The sequence below is a fragment of the Zingiber officinale genome, chromosome 7A, assembly GCF_018446385.1.
Source record: "Zingiber officinale cultivar Zhangliang chromosome 7A, Zo_v1.1, whole genome shotgun sequence".
In the NCBI taxonomy this organism is placed as follows: Eukaryota; Viridiplantae; Streptophyta; class Magnoliopsida; order Zingiberales; family Zingiberaceae; genus Zingiber; species Zingiber officinale.
Window position 1 is genome coordinate 18,516,032 of NC_055998.1, and position 16,725 is coordinate 18,532,756.

Here is a 16,725-nt window from a genome sequence, read left to right on the forward strand (position 1 = left end):
TTGATCAGAATGCTGACCCAGTTGATCCGTTGCCTTGTCTCGAGATCTTCTTCGCGGGTGAGGAGGTCAAAGCGAGATTGATCCGGTCGAAGCAGAAAGGAGTGAGGGTCGATGCAACCACCGAGGAAGGAAGAACTAGCTGGGGAACCCATCGTTCGATCTCCAGATGGAAGATATGAGACTTTGAGATTCAAAAGAGGATGGTTTGTTTTCTATATACATCAAGCATTATTGTTGTTGCTATTATTTATTTATTTACTATTATTATTATTGCACCGAAAACTAGTGCATGAACAAATTATTTGGGTGTGCGCTGTGAAGGTGCGGACGGAGGGAGACAGTATTGATGGATATGAATGGACAAGTGATCGGCAACTGCTTCAGAATGCTCACACTGTTGCAGGAAACTCATCCAAATCAACCAAATTAATCCAACTCTCTCAAGAGAGACAATAAACACTGTAATTATAGAGAAGACCATCACATGGTTTTGTGTCCATAAGATGCTTTCTTCACATAATTCACAGTGAATTGGATTGAGATTAAAAACAGCTCCATCTATCTCTCATTTTTAGCTGAATTATTAGAGACCAAAGGCATCATCATGTATGTGGCTCTCTCAATCATATCCAATTATACACATATGAAATATATAATTTCATGTCATGATACCACCATGAAGCAAACCAATCAAGGAAATCGGCCTCGCGCATTCAGAAACATCTCTTCCATCCCAATGTTCGCTTCTGGAAAATGAACAACCAGAAGAAAAAAAACAGAGGAACGAAAAACTACCTTACTGAATCATTTGACTCTTGAGGGCACCACTACTACCAACTCCTTCTGGTTGCTACTTGGAGATGTCGAGTGGCTACTCGGCATGACCTGCTCATCCAGGATCTCTCCTTGCTTCAACATATAATCCCATCTATCTTGGGACAAATAGATAATGGCAATGATGCAGACTTGTGCAGTGAACAGGACTTTCCACAGGCTCACACTTCTTGACATCTTCTCATGGTATGCATTTAAGCCAATATAGATGTTTGTAATGCCCAACACACATACTCCAGTTCCAAGCAGCCAGTGCAAAAGATACCAAATGCTCCTTATCTTTATGCCTCTGAGAAGAAATCAACAACATTAAATACGATTTTTGTTTTTTTTGATATGCTAGTTAATTAGGCATTAAAATAGGTAAAATTATAAGATGACCTTTGAGGCCTGACCAAGGCAACTAAAGGATGAAGCCAAATGAGGATATACAACACAAATCCTATCCTCTGGTGAGTGTTGTTTAAGGAGTTCTCGAAGTTCATCAAAGCTAGAACTGCTGCAGCAGTGGCCAGCAGGATTGCTGTGAACTGTGTGATTTCATTCAATTGCTTGTCATCTCATTGCAATCCAGTTTGGTTTGGAAATTCAGCAGATTTCAGACCTGTCGGCATACCTGAACAATGACATGAGCATAAAACAAAGCCTTGAGCATTTTAATGCCTTGAACTCTTCTTGACATTCTGACGATAATTATTCCAACAGGCATCAAGACACCGATTGAAGCCCAGAGCAGCAATGCATGGAGTTTAATGTGGAATTCTAGTTGAGGGTTCCCCTGCAGCAACATAAATAATTGCTACTAAAAAGATGCATGCAGCATCTAATCTAATGCAAGTATGGCATACCTTCAATGGCTGTGACTGGTTAGTCCTATGCTTTGGGACAAATTTGTGCTTGTCTAGAGATGAAGTACTGACTGGTGGCAGAAGAGAAGCAGCCATCAAAGTTCCAAATACCATGAGAACTTTGTTTCTTCTGGAGTCCAGCATTATCACTAACCAGAGTGGAAATGCTTGCATACTTGGTTTCGATGCAATCTGATATTGATCAAGAAAAGAAGAAACAGGCAAGCAAAACAAATTAATAATCACTAGCCACAAGGAGATATAGCATTTCTCTGGAAGAAATCCCTCCCTCCAGATGCATTCTTAATTCATATAATAACATAAAAGGACTCTTTCTACTAAAGCCTTTAAGAAACGAATTGCACGTAGGGAAAGCAGCATTAAGGTGAGGGTTTTGGTGGACAAGAAAGAAGATTGCCATTGTTTGGCAAAATGGATCATAGATTTGAAGAGAATAAACAAACATAAGTGGGAGTTAGGTGAGTGTCCGTGGTGGGGTGCAGGAAGATAAAACCATCATCTGGCATTCCACCGAACCTATTGGTGCTCAATAATCATGTTCCTTGCGAATATTATCTTTTAAGCAGTCGCCTGAATGGGTCCAACGTTTTGGTGATGCCAAGATGTGGATGTTCTCCATTTTGTGTGGCTGAGCAGGTTAAACTGGATAAAAATTTATTCACAGAGTTTTCTAAGAATTCTTTACGTGCTACATCATTTATTTTACAGCTTTTTTAAGAAAAATCATTGCACATATCCTTTATGATTGCTGTTATTTGATTGTAACAGATCACGAAACTGATAAATTCACGAACAGTGATGGTGCCACCTCAAAAGCAATTACTCCCTGGTTGTGTGTGAATTATTACATAAAAACACTTGTGTTAGTTCATTGAGTACGCTGATGTGACATGATTAGAAGAAAAAACAGATATATTATTCCTTGCATTACTCCATACTTGATGTCTAGAGGCCAATGATGGCAGAGTAGAAGACTCGTCCCTAGCCAGCTTGCCTCCATCATATGTTCCTCCCTGAAAAAAAAATTGCCAACCTTATCATTCGAAGGCAATCTAGACCTTTTTTCATTTTTGAAGTTGACAATTCACGTCCTCAATTTCCAGCCAAAGTATACAGGTTTAAGTATATCAAAAAGGACTTAGTATTATCTTTTTTTTATTATTTTAAAATATATTTATTTTACAATATAATAACAAAATTATTTTAATTTTATCAAAATTATTTTAATTTTATCAAAATTATTTTAATTTTATCAAAATTATTTTAATTTTATCAAAATTATTTTAATTTTATCAAAATTATTATATATAAAGTACTATTAAATTGAAATATTCTTTGTTAGCTTAATTAAAATTATTCAAGTTTAATTAAAATGGCTCTAATTCAATTAAAATTGATTCAATATTATTGAAAAAAAAAAGTATGATTAAAACTGTTATAATAGATGGTGCTGAAGTAATTTTAAATAAGTTAACTTTGAATAATTTTAGATAAATTAGTAAAAAAAATATTTTTAATATATATGATGAAATATCTCTTCAATATTTTGTACAATGAAGGGCCCTTTTAATTTTTTACCGATGTATAGACACATCGAACCACTAGACAGGTTAGATTTAATCAGGTGATTCAAGTTTCGTTATTAAAGTTATGATGATAAATTAGCTTTGGTCTAACATAATTGATCCTGTCTGAAAACTACAGAGATATCGTGCTAGTATGGTAGTTTGATGGTTGAGTGAGAGAAGACTTTCAGCTCTACGAAGAGGCTTCCTTTTGATCCTGCGCACATAGAGACGAGCCAACAAAATGTCAGTGCCTAGAAACTAGGAGAGAGTCCCTGGCAAAACCCTCCGATGCTCAAGTCAATAAAAGTCTAGACAGGTGGATGAATAATAGTAAGGAATGTGCACACGAGAGTAGAGTTCAGATGTTCAGATAACGTATCTTCCCAACGGAGAGGACCCCCTTTATATACCACCTTTTATAACCTCCACAATCATGAGGTGGCGAAGTGTGTCAGAAGTTGTTAGATAAAGGAAAGTGTACAACTTAGATAATGTGCAATAATTATCCGAGGAATCTTCTATTTACCCATATATATACATCTTTTGTCGTTTATAGCTTATGTCATTGCTGAGGTTGTTGAAGAAATATGTTGTTGTAAGGATTCTCTGCTTATGCTTGTTAGGACCAAAAGGAATTTAGATATCTCTATAATGATATGATATTGTCCACATTGGGCTTAAACCCTCATGATTTTATTTTTTGGCTCTACCCAAAAAACTTCATACCAATAGAGATATCTTTCCCTTATAAATCTATAATCTTTTTTATATATTTTCAATGTAGAACTTTGTTTGCAAACCCAACAATCCCCTCCTCCCTCAAACGAAAGACCACAGGCTTTCCACGTCTGATCCTCAACCTACTAAATCTTCCTGCCCCTCGATCCACCCGACCTACTAGAACTTCCTGCCTATTGTCTGGTCCTCTTGATTCGAACATGGGAGCCCCCACTTCCTTTATTCAAGGTTAATATTCTACTTATATAGTTCAATTAGACCATAACTCTTATGCATAATTTTGGCAGTCTTGGCTCTGATACTAATTGTTAGGACTAAAAAGAATTTAGATATATCCATAATGATATGATATTATCCATTTTGGGGTTAAGCTCTCATAGTTTTATTTTTGGGCTCTACCCAAAAGGCCTCATACCAATAGAGATATCTTTCTCTTATAAATCTATGATCTTTCTCATGTATTTTTCAATATGGGACTTTGTTTGCAATCTTGCAACCCAATGATGTTGTCGGCTAAGTATATCCCTGTCGGCAATAAGGCTGATCGTCTTTACTCATGTCCACACATTGAGCTGTTTTGTTATGTATTAAAAACTATTTGAAAATCTGTTCAAGGAGCCATATGGCACACTGTGCCAACTAGAAATCCTTTTGGGAATCAATATAAAGCTAAGTACTTTAGGTTCAGCTGGTCTTTTATCCGGCATGCGTATAAATCTGTCCTGTTAATGACTGAATGGTTACACAGATATATTGTCATGTGGAGATTCATAGAGATGATCAGTAATAAGGTCGGCATATGTAAAGAGACTCATACAGAGTATGGAGTTTGACCTTTCTCACGACTAGATCTATTACTAGTCGGTCGTAAAGTGGGTCAGTCCCTCCGGTCCACCCATAAGGATGGTCGTCCTTAAACTTGGTCGGCTATCAAATGATCGAACATGATGTCTTACCATTTCAGGAATAAGGCACTAAACTCCTTATGCTAGACCGGTTTAAGGGTCGGTCGACCTTTTTCAGGCTGGCTTGTAACCCAGTTGGGTTGGACCTGAGAATCTTGACACTGGTCAAGTGACCAAGTCAGGTGGAGAATGCCCTCTACGTTTGAGTTTGACCGTCACTTCATCCTGACCTTGACCTCTACGTCATCTCCTAGGTCCGTTCATTAGATCTCGTATCACTAGCCTTCTCTTCAAGTCTAGTCGAAGGAGACTAATAACCAACTGACTAGACTTGAGAGTTCTTTTGGTCCGGATGGGGATGTTCCCGCCCATTCTTAAAATGTTTTCCTTAATTATTTTTGACTTAGCGTATGTCAGTAAATTGGCTTCTAATGATGTACTATGGATAAGCGGGAAGGTACTTTTCAGCACAATGATTCGGTCATCTCTTCCATCATAAATGTCCTTTTTGGTCGAGTGTCACATGTGTCATTGGCACATTCTTTGAAGTGACAGCTGATGTACGCATCTTCGTATGGACTAACAACACTACTCCCTTTGCTAATTGTCCATTAATAGTCAACAAAGGGTGTATTGTTTGCATCAAACGGTTATAATGGGGTTGTATCATGTGGTTTGTATTTGAAAACCCTAAGCGACACAGGAGTGCACTAGTCAACTCCTCATCTTCTTTATTTTCTTCTCCAGCGTCGCTCTTCCAACCAGTCGAGTTTCTTCTCAATTTTCGACCAGTAAGTTTTCTCCCAAATCTTTCACTGTATCCTTATGGCCTAGGAATCTATTTTTCCATGGTACACCTCTACTCATTCTGATTTTGACAATACTGATCAGTATGCTCTTTGGCTGCAGTATGAAATCCCTGAAAACTATCCTATCCGTCTCCTGACCCCTCGAGATTATCTTGTTACGCAGCCGCAAGTGCACAGTTTTATCGTCAGTAATAAAAGATATCAAACCCATAGGGACTGGTTATAAGCACTAGAACATGTCTCACGAAGAATTAGCTAAAGAATCAACTAAGAACTCATGGATATGCTAATTTTCTATCTATATGATATTGCTCTACCTTGTATATATTGATCTTATGTGTATGTATTGTGCTGAGCTTAATTCACATGTTTGATTGATATTTTTGTAGAATTGTTCATCTCATAGAGGGAGTGCTCTAGATTGTATGACCAAGGGGCCCTAATAACAAGGGTATCTCGTTACCAGACTCTAGAGCACTACCTTGAAAGGAGAAGCAATTCTCCACATAGAAGTAGGGAATTGAATATAATTGTTGCTTCTAGTTCTATGTTAAGGAGTGTTAATGTGTTCTTGTGATTTATGACCGAGAGACCCTAGTGACAAGGGTATTCTGTTATCGGACTTCATTGGAATCACTTCCCTTCAGTAGAGAGGGTTAGGCAATAGGTGATCCAAGATACATCGATTAAGATCACAATGAAACCGAACCCCTAGAATGTTTCCCAAGCTAAGTTTCTCAACACCTTTCCTCTTTCTCTTTTTCTTCTCACTTTACTTCTCTTCTCTTAGTACATAACTCTCAGTCCTCGATTGTTTAACTAATTCATCGTGAGTAATCACTAGTGCTTATAAACAATCCTTGGAGATCAATAATCTTTTATTACTTGATGACACCCGTGCACTTGCAGGCTTACATCAAGTTTCGGCGTCGTTGATGGGAAATGCGCTTATAACATTAGTTGATAATCATTTGATTTAGTCAAAACATGTTTTCTTTTCATATTGTAAATACTTCTGTAATTTTATTTTCGTAGATAACTAGCATTTGCTTACTTTTTTCCTTGTAATTTAAATTCAGCACTTTGAATTTCCTGCATTTTGTTTCTTACTTCTATACGTGAAAACTCTATTTTTCTCTACATTTTAATTTTTCCATTTGAATTATGCTTTAGGAATTCTTGCTGGTAAGATTTGTATTACTTGTTAGTAAATCAATAGATCAGATAAAGATGGTATAAAGACCTTTGAAAGATTACTCTGCTCCTAAATCAGGAAGGGACTGGAGTTCGATTATATTGTCGAAAATAGAAGCTGCCAACTTTACTATCAATCCAGCCTTTATTTATAAAATTCAAGAAAATCAGTTTGGAGGATAAGACTCGAAAAGTCCTTATGCACACTTGACAGAGATTTACAGATATGTGACACAATGAAATATGAAGTGATTTCTGCTGAATGGATTAAGCTAGTGGTTTTTTTCTTTCAACCTGAAGGGCGCTGCAAAGGCATGGATAAATAATTTGCAATCTAGAAGTATAAGAACTTGGGATGAACTAGAAAGAAAATTTCTAAATAAATATTTTCCCTTAAGGAAAATAATTCAACTCAGGAATCAAATCTTGAACTTTACACAGATAGAAGGAGAAACATTATGCCAAGCATGGAGTGAGTTCTTAACTCTCTTACACCAATGCCCACATCATGGGATTGAGGACTGGCTAGTAATTCATATATTTTATATAGGGATATCTTTCCAGAACAAGAATCTACTAGACTGGGCATCTGAGGATTCTTTACATAGCAAGAGTTTAAATAAAGCATATGAAATCATCGATTGAGTAGTAACGAATCTTGATGAATGGTTCGGAGAAAACTATATGACTCTCTTATTCAGAAGTCCAGAGGGCAGAAAAACCCAAAACGATTTTGAGGAAGACATTTACCTTCACTATAAAGACCTTACAGAGCTATCCCTTGGTGCAGTGGAGCACTAACACAGATATTAGGAGGTGTAAACTCTCCGACTAAGACAACTATGGACTTTGGTTGCAGAAACTCCTTAGATGGAAATGGGTATAGTGGTGATTGTTTCCTCCCCCTAGAGGAAAGTTTGAGATATGAAGAAAAAGAGGGAGACGTGGACGGAATTCCTAGATCAATACAAGAGCATGAACAAGTTAATGTTATTTGAGTAGAACTCTACTATATCCGAAATCTCGCCACCTCAAGTAGAGCTGAAGCCTTTACCACTCAATCTCATATATGAATTCTTAGGACCAAACTCTATATTTCCTATAATAATCAATGCAAATCTAAGAAAGTTGGAAACCAAGAAATTGCTTAGAGAGTTGAGCCTGTATAGAAAGGTGATTGGGTATACTATCAATGACATAAAAGGAATTAGTCATTCTTTATGCATGCACAGGATTTTGTTAGAGAAAGGTCATAAAAGTTTCATTGAACATTAAAGGAGAATTAATTCCAATATGAAAGAGGTGGTACGAAAGGAGGTACTGAAGCTACTAGATGCGGGAATTATATATCCTATCTCTGATAGTGAATGGGTAAGTCTAGTTCATGTAGTTCCGAAGATGGGAGGAATGACAATAATTAGGAACAACAATGATGAATTAATTCTAGCAAGCATGATTATCGGGTGGCGGATGTGTATTGATTACCGGATGTAAAATAAAGAAATGAGAAAAGATCATTTCCCGCTTCCCTTCATTGATCAAATGCTCGAAAGGCTAGCAAAATACTTCTACTTCTACTACTTGGATGGATACTTTGAATTTTATCAAATTACAATACACCCCCATGATCAAGAAAAGACTATTTTTACATGCCCTTATGGAACTTTTGCTTATTGACGCATTCCTTTTGGATTATGTAATGCTCCCTCAACTTTTCAACATTGTATGATAGCCATTTTCGTAGATTTAATGGAAGACATAATGGAAGTATTTATGGATGACTTTTTAGTGTACTGGACCAACTTTGATTCATACTTATATAATCTCTCTAGAGTCTTATGGAGATGGGAAGCGATAAATTTGGTCCTCAATTGAGAAAAGTGTCATTTCATGGTCAAAGAAGAAATAGTATTAGGACACAAGATCTCATAACGCAGAATAGAGGTCGATCAAGTAAAAATAGAAGCTATCGAGAAACTTCTCCTGTCAATTAATGTGAGGGGAGTACGGAAATTTTTGGAGCATGCAAGATTTTATTGAATATTCATAAGGGATTTCTCCAAATCTCCAAGCCATTAACTAATCTCTTGATTAAGGACAAAGAATTTTGTTTTGATGAGAGCTACCTAGAAGCCTTTAATAAAATCAAAAATCCTCTTATCACTACCCCAATAATCCAAGCACTGGATTAGGAACTCCCTTTTGAAATAATATGTGACGTTAATGATTTCCCAGTTAGAGTAGTGTTGGGCCAAAGGAAGGATAAGAAGCTACATGCCATCCACTATGCCAGTAAGACCCTAGACGGAGCCCAAGTGAACTATGTTACTACAGAAAAAGAATTATTAACAGTGGTTTTTGCATTTGACAAATTTAGATCATACTTGGTAGGCTCAAAAGTCATAGTCTACACAAACCATGCAGCTATATGATATCTACTCAGCAAAAAAGATATTAAACCATAATTAATCAGGTGGATAATACTTCTCCAAGAGTTTGACTTAGAAATCAGAGATAAGAAAGGAGCACAAAATGTGGTAGTGGATCACTTTTCTAGGATAGGGCAAGACAAACAAGAGAAATTGGGAGACGATTTACCTATCAATAACTCTTTTCCTGATGAACACCTTCTAGGCATATCCATCCGAAAGCACCATAGTATGTAGATTTTGTAAATTACCTTGCCAGCAATGTCATTCCCCTAAGCTTTTCATGTCAACAAAAGAAGAAATTCTTCTCTACTATTAAATATTATATTTAGGATGAACCTTTCCTTTATAAGAAGTGTAGCGATGTAATTTACCAAAGATGTGTTCCCGAAGAAGAAGTTAAATAGATCCTATTTCATTATCACTCATCATCCTATGGTAGACATCTAGGGATCATCAAAATAGGTATAAAAATCTTACAAGCTGGATTATTCTGGCCACATTTATTCAAGGACACGAAGGAATATGTTTCATCTTGTGATTGGTGCCAAAAGACTAGAAGCATCACCAAGCGACACGAGATGCCCTAAAATGGGATTCTAAAAGAATTATTTGATGTTTGGAGAATAAATTTCATGGGCCCATTTCTCTCGTCATGTTGAAATAACTACATCCTTGTTGCTGTGGATTATGTGTCTAAATGAATGGAAGCCATCGCCTCCCCTACCTGTGATGCAAAACAGTTATCAAATTATTCAAAAAGATAATCTTTCCTCGATTTGGAGTCCCAAACACTGTTATAAGTGATTGGGGGGGGGGGGGGTCTCATTTTATTAAGAAACAGTTTGAAAAGTGCTAAAAAATATGGGGTGAGTCATAAAATTGCAACACCTTACCATACACAAACCAATGGACAAATTGAAATCTTCAATAGAGAAATCAAAGCAATTCTAGAGAAGATAGTATCTACATCACAAAAGGATTGGTCTTTACAATTGGATGACGCCTTGTGGGTATACCGAACTGCTTACAAAACTCTAATCGGAATGACCCCGTTCTGGTTATCCTATGGAAAGTCATGTCATCTACTAGTAGAATTGGAATACAAATCCTATTGGGCAATTCAACGCCTCAATTTTGATTTGAAGACAGCCGATGAGAAAATAAAACACCAACTAAATGAACTCGATGAATTGCTAATGGATGCATATGAACAAGAAAGATCCTATAAAGAAAGAACTAAACAATGACATGATCAACACATTTTCTGACAGGAATTCAAGGCAGAAGACTTGGTGTTATTGTTCAATTTCAGGTTAAAACTATTCTCTGAAAAACTAAAATCAATGTAGACATAACCATTCAGAATTTAAAGGTGTATCCATATAGAGCAGTTGACATTTGAAACGAAGAATTCGGACTTTGTAAAGTAAATTGGCAGCATCTCAAGAGGTATCTCCTGGGATCATCAATTAACGAATGTGAAAAGCTATACTTTTTTGAACCTCGACCACCTGAGTGAACTACAGACGGGTCGAGCTTAATACCTCAAACAAGTGTTTCTTGGAAGGCAACCCAAGGGTTTCTTTTCTGTTTAATTCAATTTTTAATTTTATTTATAGTTTGTCTTAGCCATTTTTAATTCTATTTTTAGGTTTTGTGCAACCTCCACGAGCTGGCTATGATCATCTCGTGGACGTGGAGGCGCTGATAAGTTAAAGAGGAGAAAAATCAGGCCTTACACACCTCAAAGAGTTGATCATGTGACCTCACACGACCATATGAAACTAGCCGAGAAGGAGAAGGTCTAGGCCATGTCATTTGACACGGTCATGGGGCTTTAACTGAGAGGAAGAAGAGAGTGGACGTGTCAAATTCCACGACCATGTGATCATGGTCGAGGCAAAGAAGACCATGGTCGTGTCGTTTGTCACGGTTGTGTGAGAAATTGGTAAGAAGGAGGCTAGGTGAATTCCACACCGCCCAGCCCAACCAAACCCTAGTAAGGGCATGGGCATGTGAAATCCACAAGGTCGTGCCTGCCACCTCCTCCTTCTTTACCCCTCTCCAATTTCCTCTTCTTCCAAAAGCCCTCAAATGTCTCCCTTCAACCCCCACCATCCACTTCCTTCTCCATACCTTGAGTTTTCAACCTCTCCAATGTCCACCATGTCAAACTCCATTAAAGAAAGCATTTCAACAAGAAAAGGGAAGGAAAAGATGGAAGCTTTAAGAGGAAGGAATACACATTTCAAAGGTATGTCAAACAACTACGATATCATTTTCTCTAGTGATGAATAAATGCATTGCTATAATTCATTGTCTAAATGTTCCATTTTGAGCACTAGATTTATGGACCAAGCAACCTTAGATGTTTTGGGCTTTAGAAATGATGTAGATTGGCTCCTCGAAAGGATAGGATGGAACAATTTGATAAGCATGAAATACCAACTTATCCTAAAATTGTTTTAGAAATCTTAAGCTCCATCATTATTGACAATGTTCAAGGAGGTGGGGGGCTCAAATTTCATTTGTTTAATAATAATTATGAATGGACACTTGATGACTTTAATGCATATTATGATTTGCCTATCGATGGAACACATACAATACTCCCTGCATTTGAAACCTTAAACATATGACAATTGATCTCTGAGCAATCTCAATATAACCCTCACGTATCCAGGACTGCTAATATCATTAATCTCATTTGTCAGTATCTTAAATTGGTTATGAAGAATACTATATTTGGACGGGGAGATAAGGAAGGAATAGTGAGACTTTTTGATTTGTATTGTTTATATGCAATGGTGGAAAATATTTCAATAAATTTCGATTATCACTTTCTAAAGCACTTAATGAAATTAGTGAGGGTGTCCTCTACTATCCCCATTATTTTGGGAGGAATGCTCACTCATATAGCACTAGTATTAAGATGTGATCTCGATGACTTAGAGATGGTCAAAAATACTCCTGGAATAGATTTAAATTCATGTTTGGCAATTCATATAATACGATGTGAGGGATATAGGTATAGTCTTTTACTCAAAAATAACTTCCTCTATGATTGCCTAATCCGGGTTTAACCATGATTCACATTAAAGATAATTTGCACTTGACTTTGGCAAATCAACACTCTAGTGCCAACCCCCTACTTTCTCACTCTAGCTCCTAAAAACATCCCTTTAGTTAGTCAAGATATTGTTAGATTTAATTTCCATGAGTTTCATCATATTTTAGATAACCTTCATGACGATTTGGAACTACACAAAAAGTTGCTAACAAGTAACATGTGTATGACGGATGAACAGTTTAACTGTTTGGAAGATTGTTTTATGAGTAAAAGAAAATTGTGCAAAAAAATATCTGAGTTTATGGTAGCTCATAGGTATCAAATGAAATTAAATAAATATTTTAGGGGTTTCATGAAATTTCTTCAAAATGATTTCAATGAACTATTTTCATATCATAAATTTATAAGGGATAAGGTAAGATGGTTCATTGATATATTTCTTGATTTTCCAGAATTCCTTAATCTTCTACCTCCACCACCATATTGATAAGTCTAGGAGTGTTTACACATTCTGAGTCCTTTGCATTTCTTTTCTTTACATTTTCAACATTTTCTCTTGTTTTGCTTGTTTCTATTTTTCAGTTCTATGCTGCACAATTGCTTATTTTCATATTAGTATTTGTCAATTTTTATTCAGTTTGTTTTGATTGTCGCTTCGACTGTCTTTTTAATTACTTTTTGGCATGTCAAAAACATCAATCCTCACATTACTGCTGACTTGTCTAATAACAAAATAGTTAGCACTTTTATTCCTTGATTCATGTTGTTATGGAGATAGTGCTAGTATGTTTAGTGTACTTCTTTTATCCGTCTTTAGTAGCATGAAGTGAGTTAAGTATTGTAAGGAGATAAATTTGACTTATGGCCAAACCTTAAGGATCTTACCTTCACTTCACTTGAGCTTGATAATAGATATCTTTGGAATAATTATAATTCATCCTATTTGTTTAGTACTTTGGTTCCTATGGTGATTTCTTGGATTGTATTTTAGTTACTAGATGACCTCAGATCATATCAACTCATTTGAAAAAATTAAAATCCCTATATTTGCATTTATAAATTTACATTTGTGTTAGTGCTACACATTTAAACCACCAAAAGAAAAAAAAAGAAAAATCAAATGAATAAGGAATAAAAAATAGTTTTCATAAGTAGAAACTAACAATTTACCCCTTTGAGACCAAGTTAGGTTACTGGGGAAATAAATGTTATGTTTCTCTTGACTCCGAGTAGTCCTTTGAGGCCTTGTGTAGTCTAAGAAAAATGAACTAAGTGTGTGGTAGGTAAGTGTTTATCACCAGAAACATAAGGAATTCAATTACATGATGACTTGATTATGATAGAAATTGAAACTCAAAAAGTTTGAGTCACTCTTTACATTGTGCACAAGAACTTATGCTTAGGTCATACTTAGGTTACTTCACAATCAAGCTTACAAGTGAACTAGTTGATAGAGTTAGGCAAAATGCATTACGGATCATGATGCATTATAGGTGCACGTGAATTGAGATTGCAACATTTTACTTGAGGTCAAGCAAAGGTTTAAATTTGGGAGTATGATGTGTGTATATTATATACACTTTTATACATATTTTGACGCACATTCACGTACTTAATTTATACTTGATTTATGTATTTTTACACCTCTGATCATATTTTCAGCATAATTACTCTTCTTTATCTGAGATATGCTCTTTGTGTATTTTTCTGCTAACAGTGTGTGATTTTGGAGTAAAAATAGCACTCGTAGATGATTCAGAGAACAAACAAAGATAAAGGGGCTTGGTCGTGTGGAACCCACACGATTGTGCCACTTACTCGAGGTGGAGAAAACTTAGGCCATGTGATCCCATATGACTGTGCCATGAAACAGATAAGGAGACAGCCCCGACTATGTGGATTCACATGGTCATGTGAGGTCTCCAGAGAGCAAGAAGAGCATGGTCGTGTGGATCCATATGGTCGTATAAGATCTCCAAAGGACAAGAAGACTGTGGCTATATGAATCCACATGGTCGTGCTACCTAACTAGAGGCCAAGCAGAGATTGGTCGTGTGGATGCCATACTGTCGTGGCACGGGCAGTGCCAGGCTTGTGCCCAGCACTATTTAAAGCGGTTCCTTCCCCTTTCCAAGGGGAAGAAGGTTCTTCCTTTGGGAGATCCATCTTGGTTTCGATCTACACCTTCTCCGTCCTCCATTCAATGATCTGAGGTCGTTTTCATCATATCAGCAACTCCAGGAGTAAGGATTAGATCCGAAGACCACTTAACGCATTAGATAATCTTCTTCTCCCTTCTTCTTCTAGTTTGGGTTTGGATGCTTTTAATTCTTATGTATTTGGATTCTTTTCTCTGTGTTATAGAGTAGATCTAATGTTATAGGATTAAGAGAGTAATTATGATGTGAATTGATGTAAGAACTCATGGATATGCTAATTTCCTCTCTATATGACATTGTTATATCTTGTATCTATTTGATCTTATGTGTATATATTGTATTTAGCTTAATTCATATGTTGGATTAAATATTTATGTAGAATTGTTCATCCCGTAGAGGGAGTGCTCTAAATTGTATGACCGAGGGGACCTAGTGATAAGGGTATCCCGTTACCGGACATCTAGAGCATTACCTTGAAAGGAGAAGTAATTCTCCACATGAAAGTAGAGAATTGGACATAATTATTGTTTCTATTTCTATGTAAGGAGTGTTAGTGCGTTCTTATGATTTATGATCGAGGGTCCTTAGTGATAAGGGTATCCTGTTACTAAATTTCATAGGAATCACTTCCCTTCAATAATGTAGAATATGAATCTAACTTCCTTAAGTGCATAGGAATAGAGGATAGGTGATAGGTGATCTATGATACATCGATTAACATCACAATGAAACCAAACCCTTAGAACATTTCCCAAGCCAAGTTCCTCAACACCTTTCCTCTTTCTCTTTTGCTTCTCACTTTACTTCTCTTCTCTTAGTGCATAACTCTCAGCCCTCAATTGTTTAGCTAATTCGTCGTGAATAATCACTAGTGCTTATAACCAATTCTCGTGGGATCGATAATCTTTTATTACTTGACAACACTCGTGTACTTGCGGGCTCACATCAGTAGCACTTGCGTGCTACTAGTTAATCTCCTTTGACTTCCCCGACTTAATCATCCATGGGAAATTTTATTTTTTGGCAAAAGGTTGAGACGACTGTCTAAAATTCATTTAGGACCGATCATCCCAAAATAACATTGTAGGTCGAGGGTGGATCCACGACTATGAAAGTCTATCAACGTGTCCTCATTAGAGGCTCCTCTCCTAAGGATATGACCAATTTTATTTTGCCGAGCGGTTGGACCACTTTGCCCATGAATCCATACAAAGGAGTCACCATGGGTTGAAACTCGCTCGGGTCTAATTGCAACTGCTCAAACGTTTATCTGAAGATGATATTGATTGAGCTACCTATGTCAACAAAAGTATGATAAATATTATAATTTACTATAACAACCTTAATTATTAAAGCGTCATCATGAGGTCCTTCCACCCCTTCTAAATCTTTAGGTCCGAAGCTGGTTTCAGACTCGACTGCCTACTGTGTATTATAGTCGATCGTGTGAATCTTTGAGCGGTGACTATGTGACTTTCACACTCAGTTGGAGTCTCCATTAGTTGGGTCCCCAGCTATCATGCCAATATTTCCCTGAGAGGCGTTATTGCAATTCTCTTCTTGCCGAGTTGGGAGTTATGGTTGAACCCAGGTAGGAGCTTGTGCTAGGTCTGCTAGTGGGGATGTTATTTGGCACCGCTTGACCTCTCGCTGATCTCTTCTGGACGAACCATTCGACCGTCAATAAGGGTTATGGTTGGGAGATGAAGTGCATAGGCGAAATCTCTGATTGTCTCTCTAGCGATTTGCCAAAGTATAGTAATCCCATGTGTCATGAGTGGCTGACCGATGATATGTGCACCACCATTGTGGAGCTCCCCGAGGGGGTTCGGATATCGTTCTTACTTGGCCTCCACATTGTTGGTTGCTACTCGGAAAACCTAATGGTTCCATTGTACAAAAATTTTGTACAAAGGTCTGAACCTTTTCCTAGCTACCATGTGTTCTTTTAAATTAAACTCGGATCGCCTGCAGAACTTAACACGTTTGATTCTAAGTTTAATTTATTTGTTCTTTTAGGTTTAGACTTGGATCTCCTGCGGAACTTAACACGTTCGATCCAAATCACCTAGATTATTAATTCCATTAAATATTAATTTCTAAAATTGGCTTCCAGGACTGCATGGCGAGGCACATGACCTTCTTGG

The 16,725-nt window shown here is 36.9% G+C and overlaps 1 protein-coding gene and 1 non-coding gene across 2 annotated transcripts; both read right to left on the reverse strand.

Moving 5' to 3' along the window:
• Window positions 1-493: 493 nt before the first annotated feature.
• On the reverse strand, window positions 494-2,119 carry LOC122001091 (cytochrome b561 domain-containing protein At2g30890-like). The gene is made up of 4 exons (XM_042555671.1): window positions 1,683-2,119; window positions 1,451-1,612; window positions 1,216-1,364; window positions 494-1,123 (listed from the first exon to the last, which is right to left on the reverse strand). Exons 1-4 carry the CDS (start codon window positions 1,854-1,856, stop codon window positions 805-807), a joined length of 804 nt encoding a protein of 267 aa, XP_042411605.1. The 5' UTR covers window positions 1,857-2,119; the 3' UTR covers window positions 494-804.
• Window positions 2,120-7,326: 5,207 nt separating this feature from the next.
• On the reverse strand, window positions 7,327-7,432 carry LOC122003214. Its single transcript, XR_006117868.1, has one exon. It is a non-coding gene; the product is annotated as a small nucleolar RNA R71 (small nucleolar RNA).
• Between the last annotated feature and the right edge of the window lie 9,293 nt (window positions 7,433-16,725).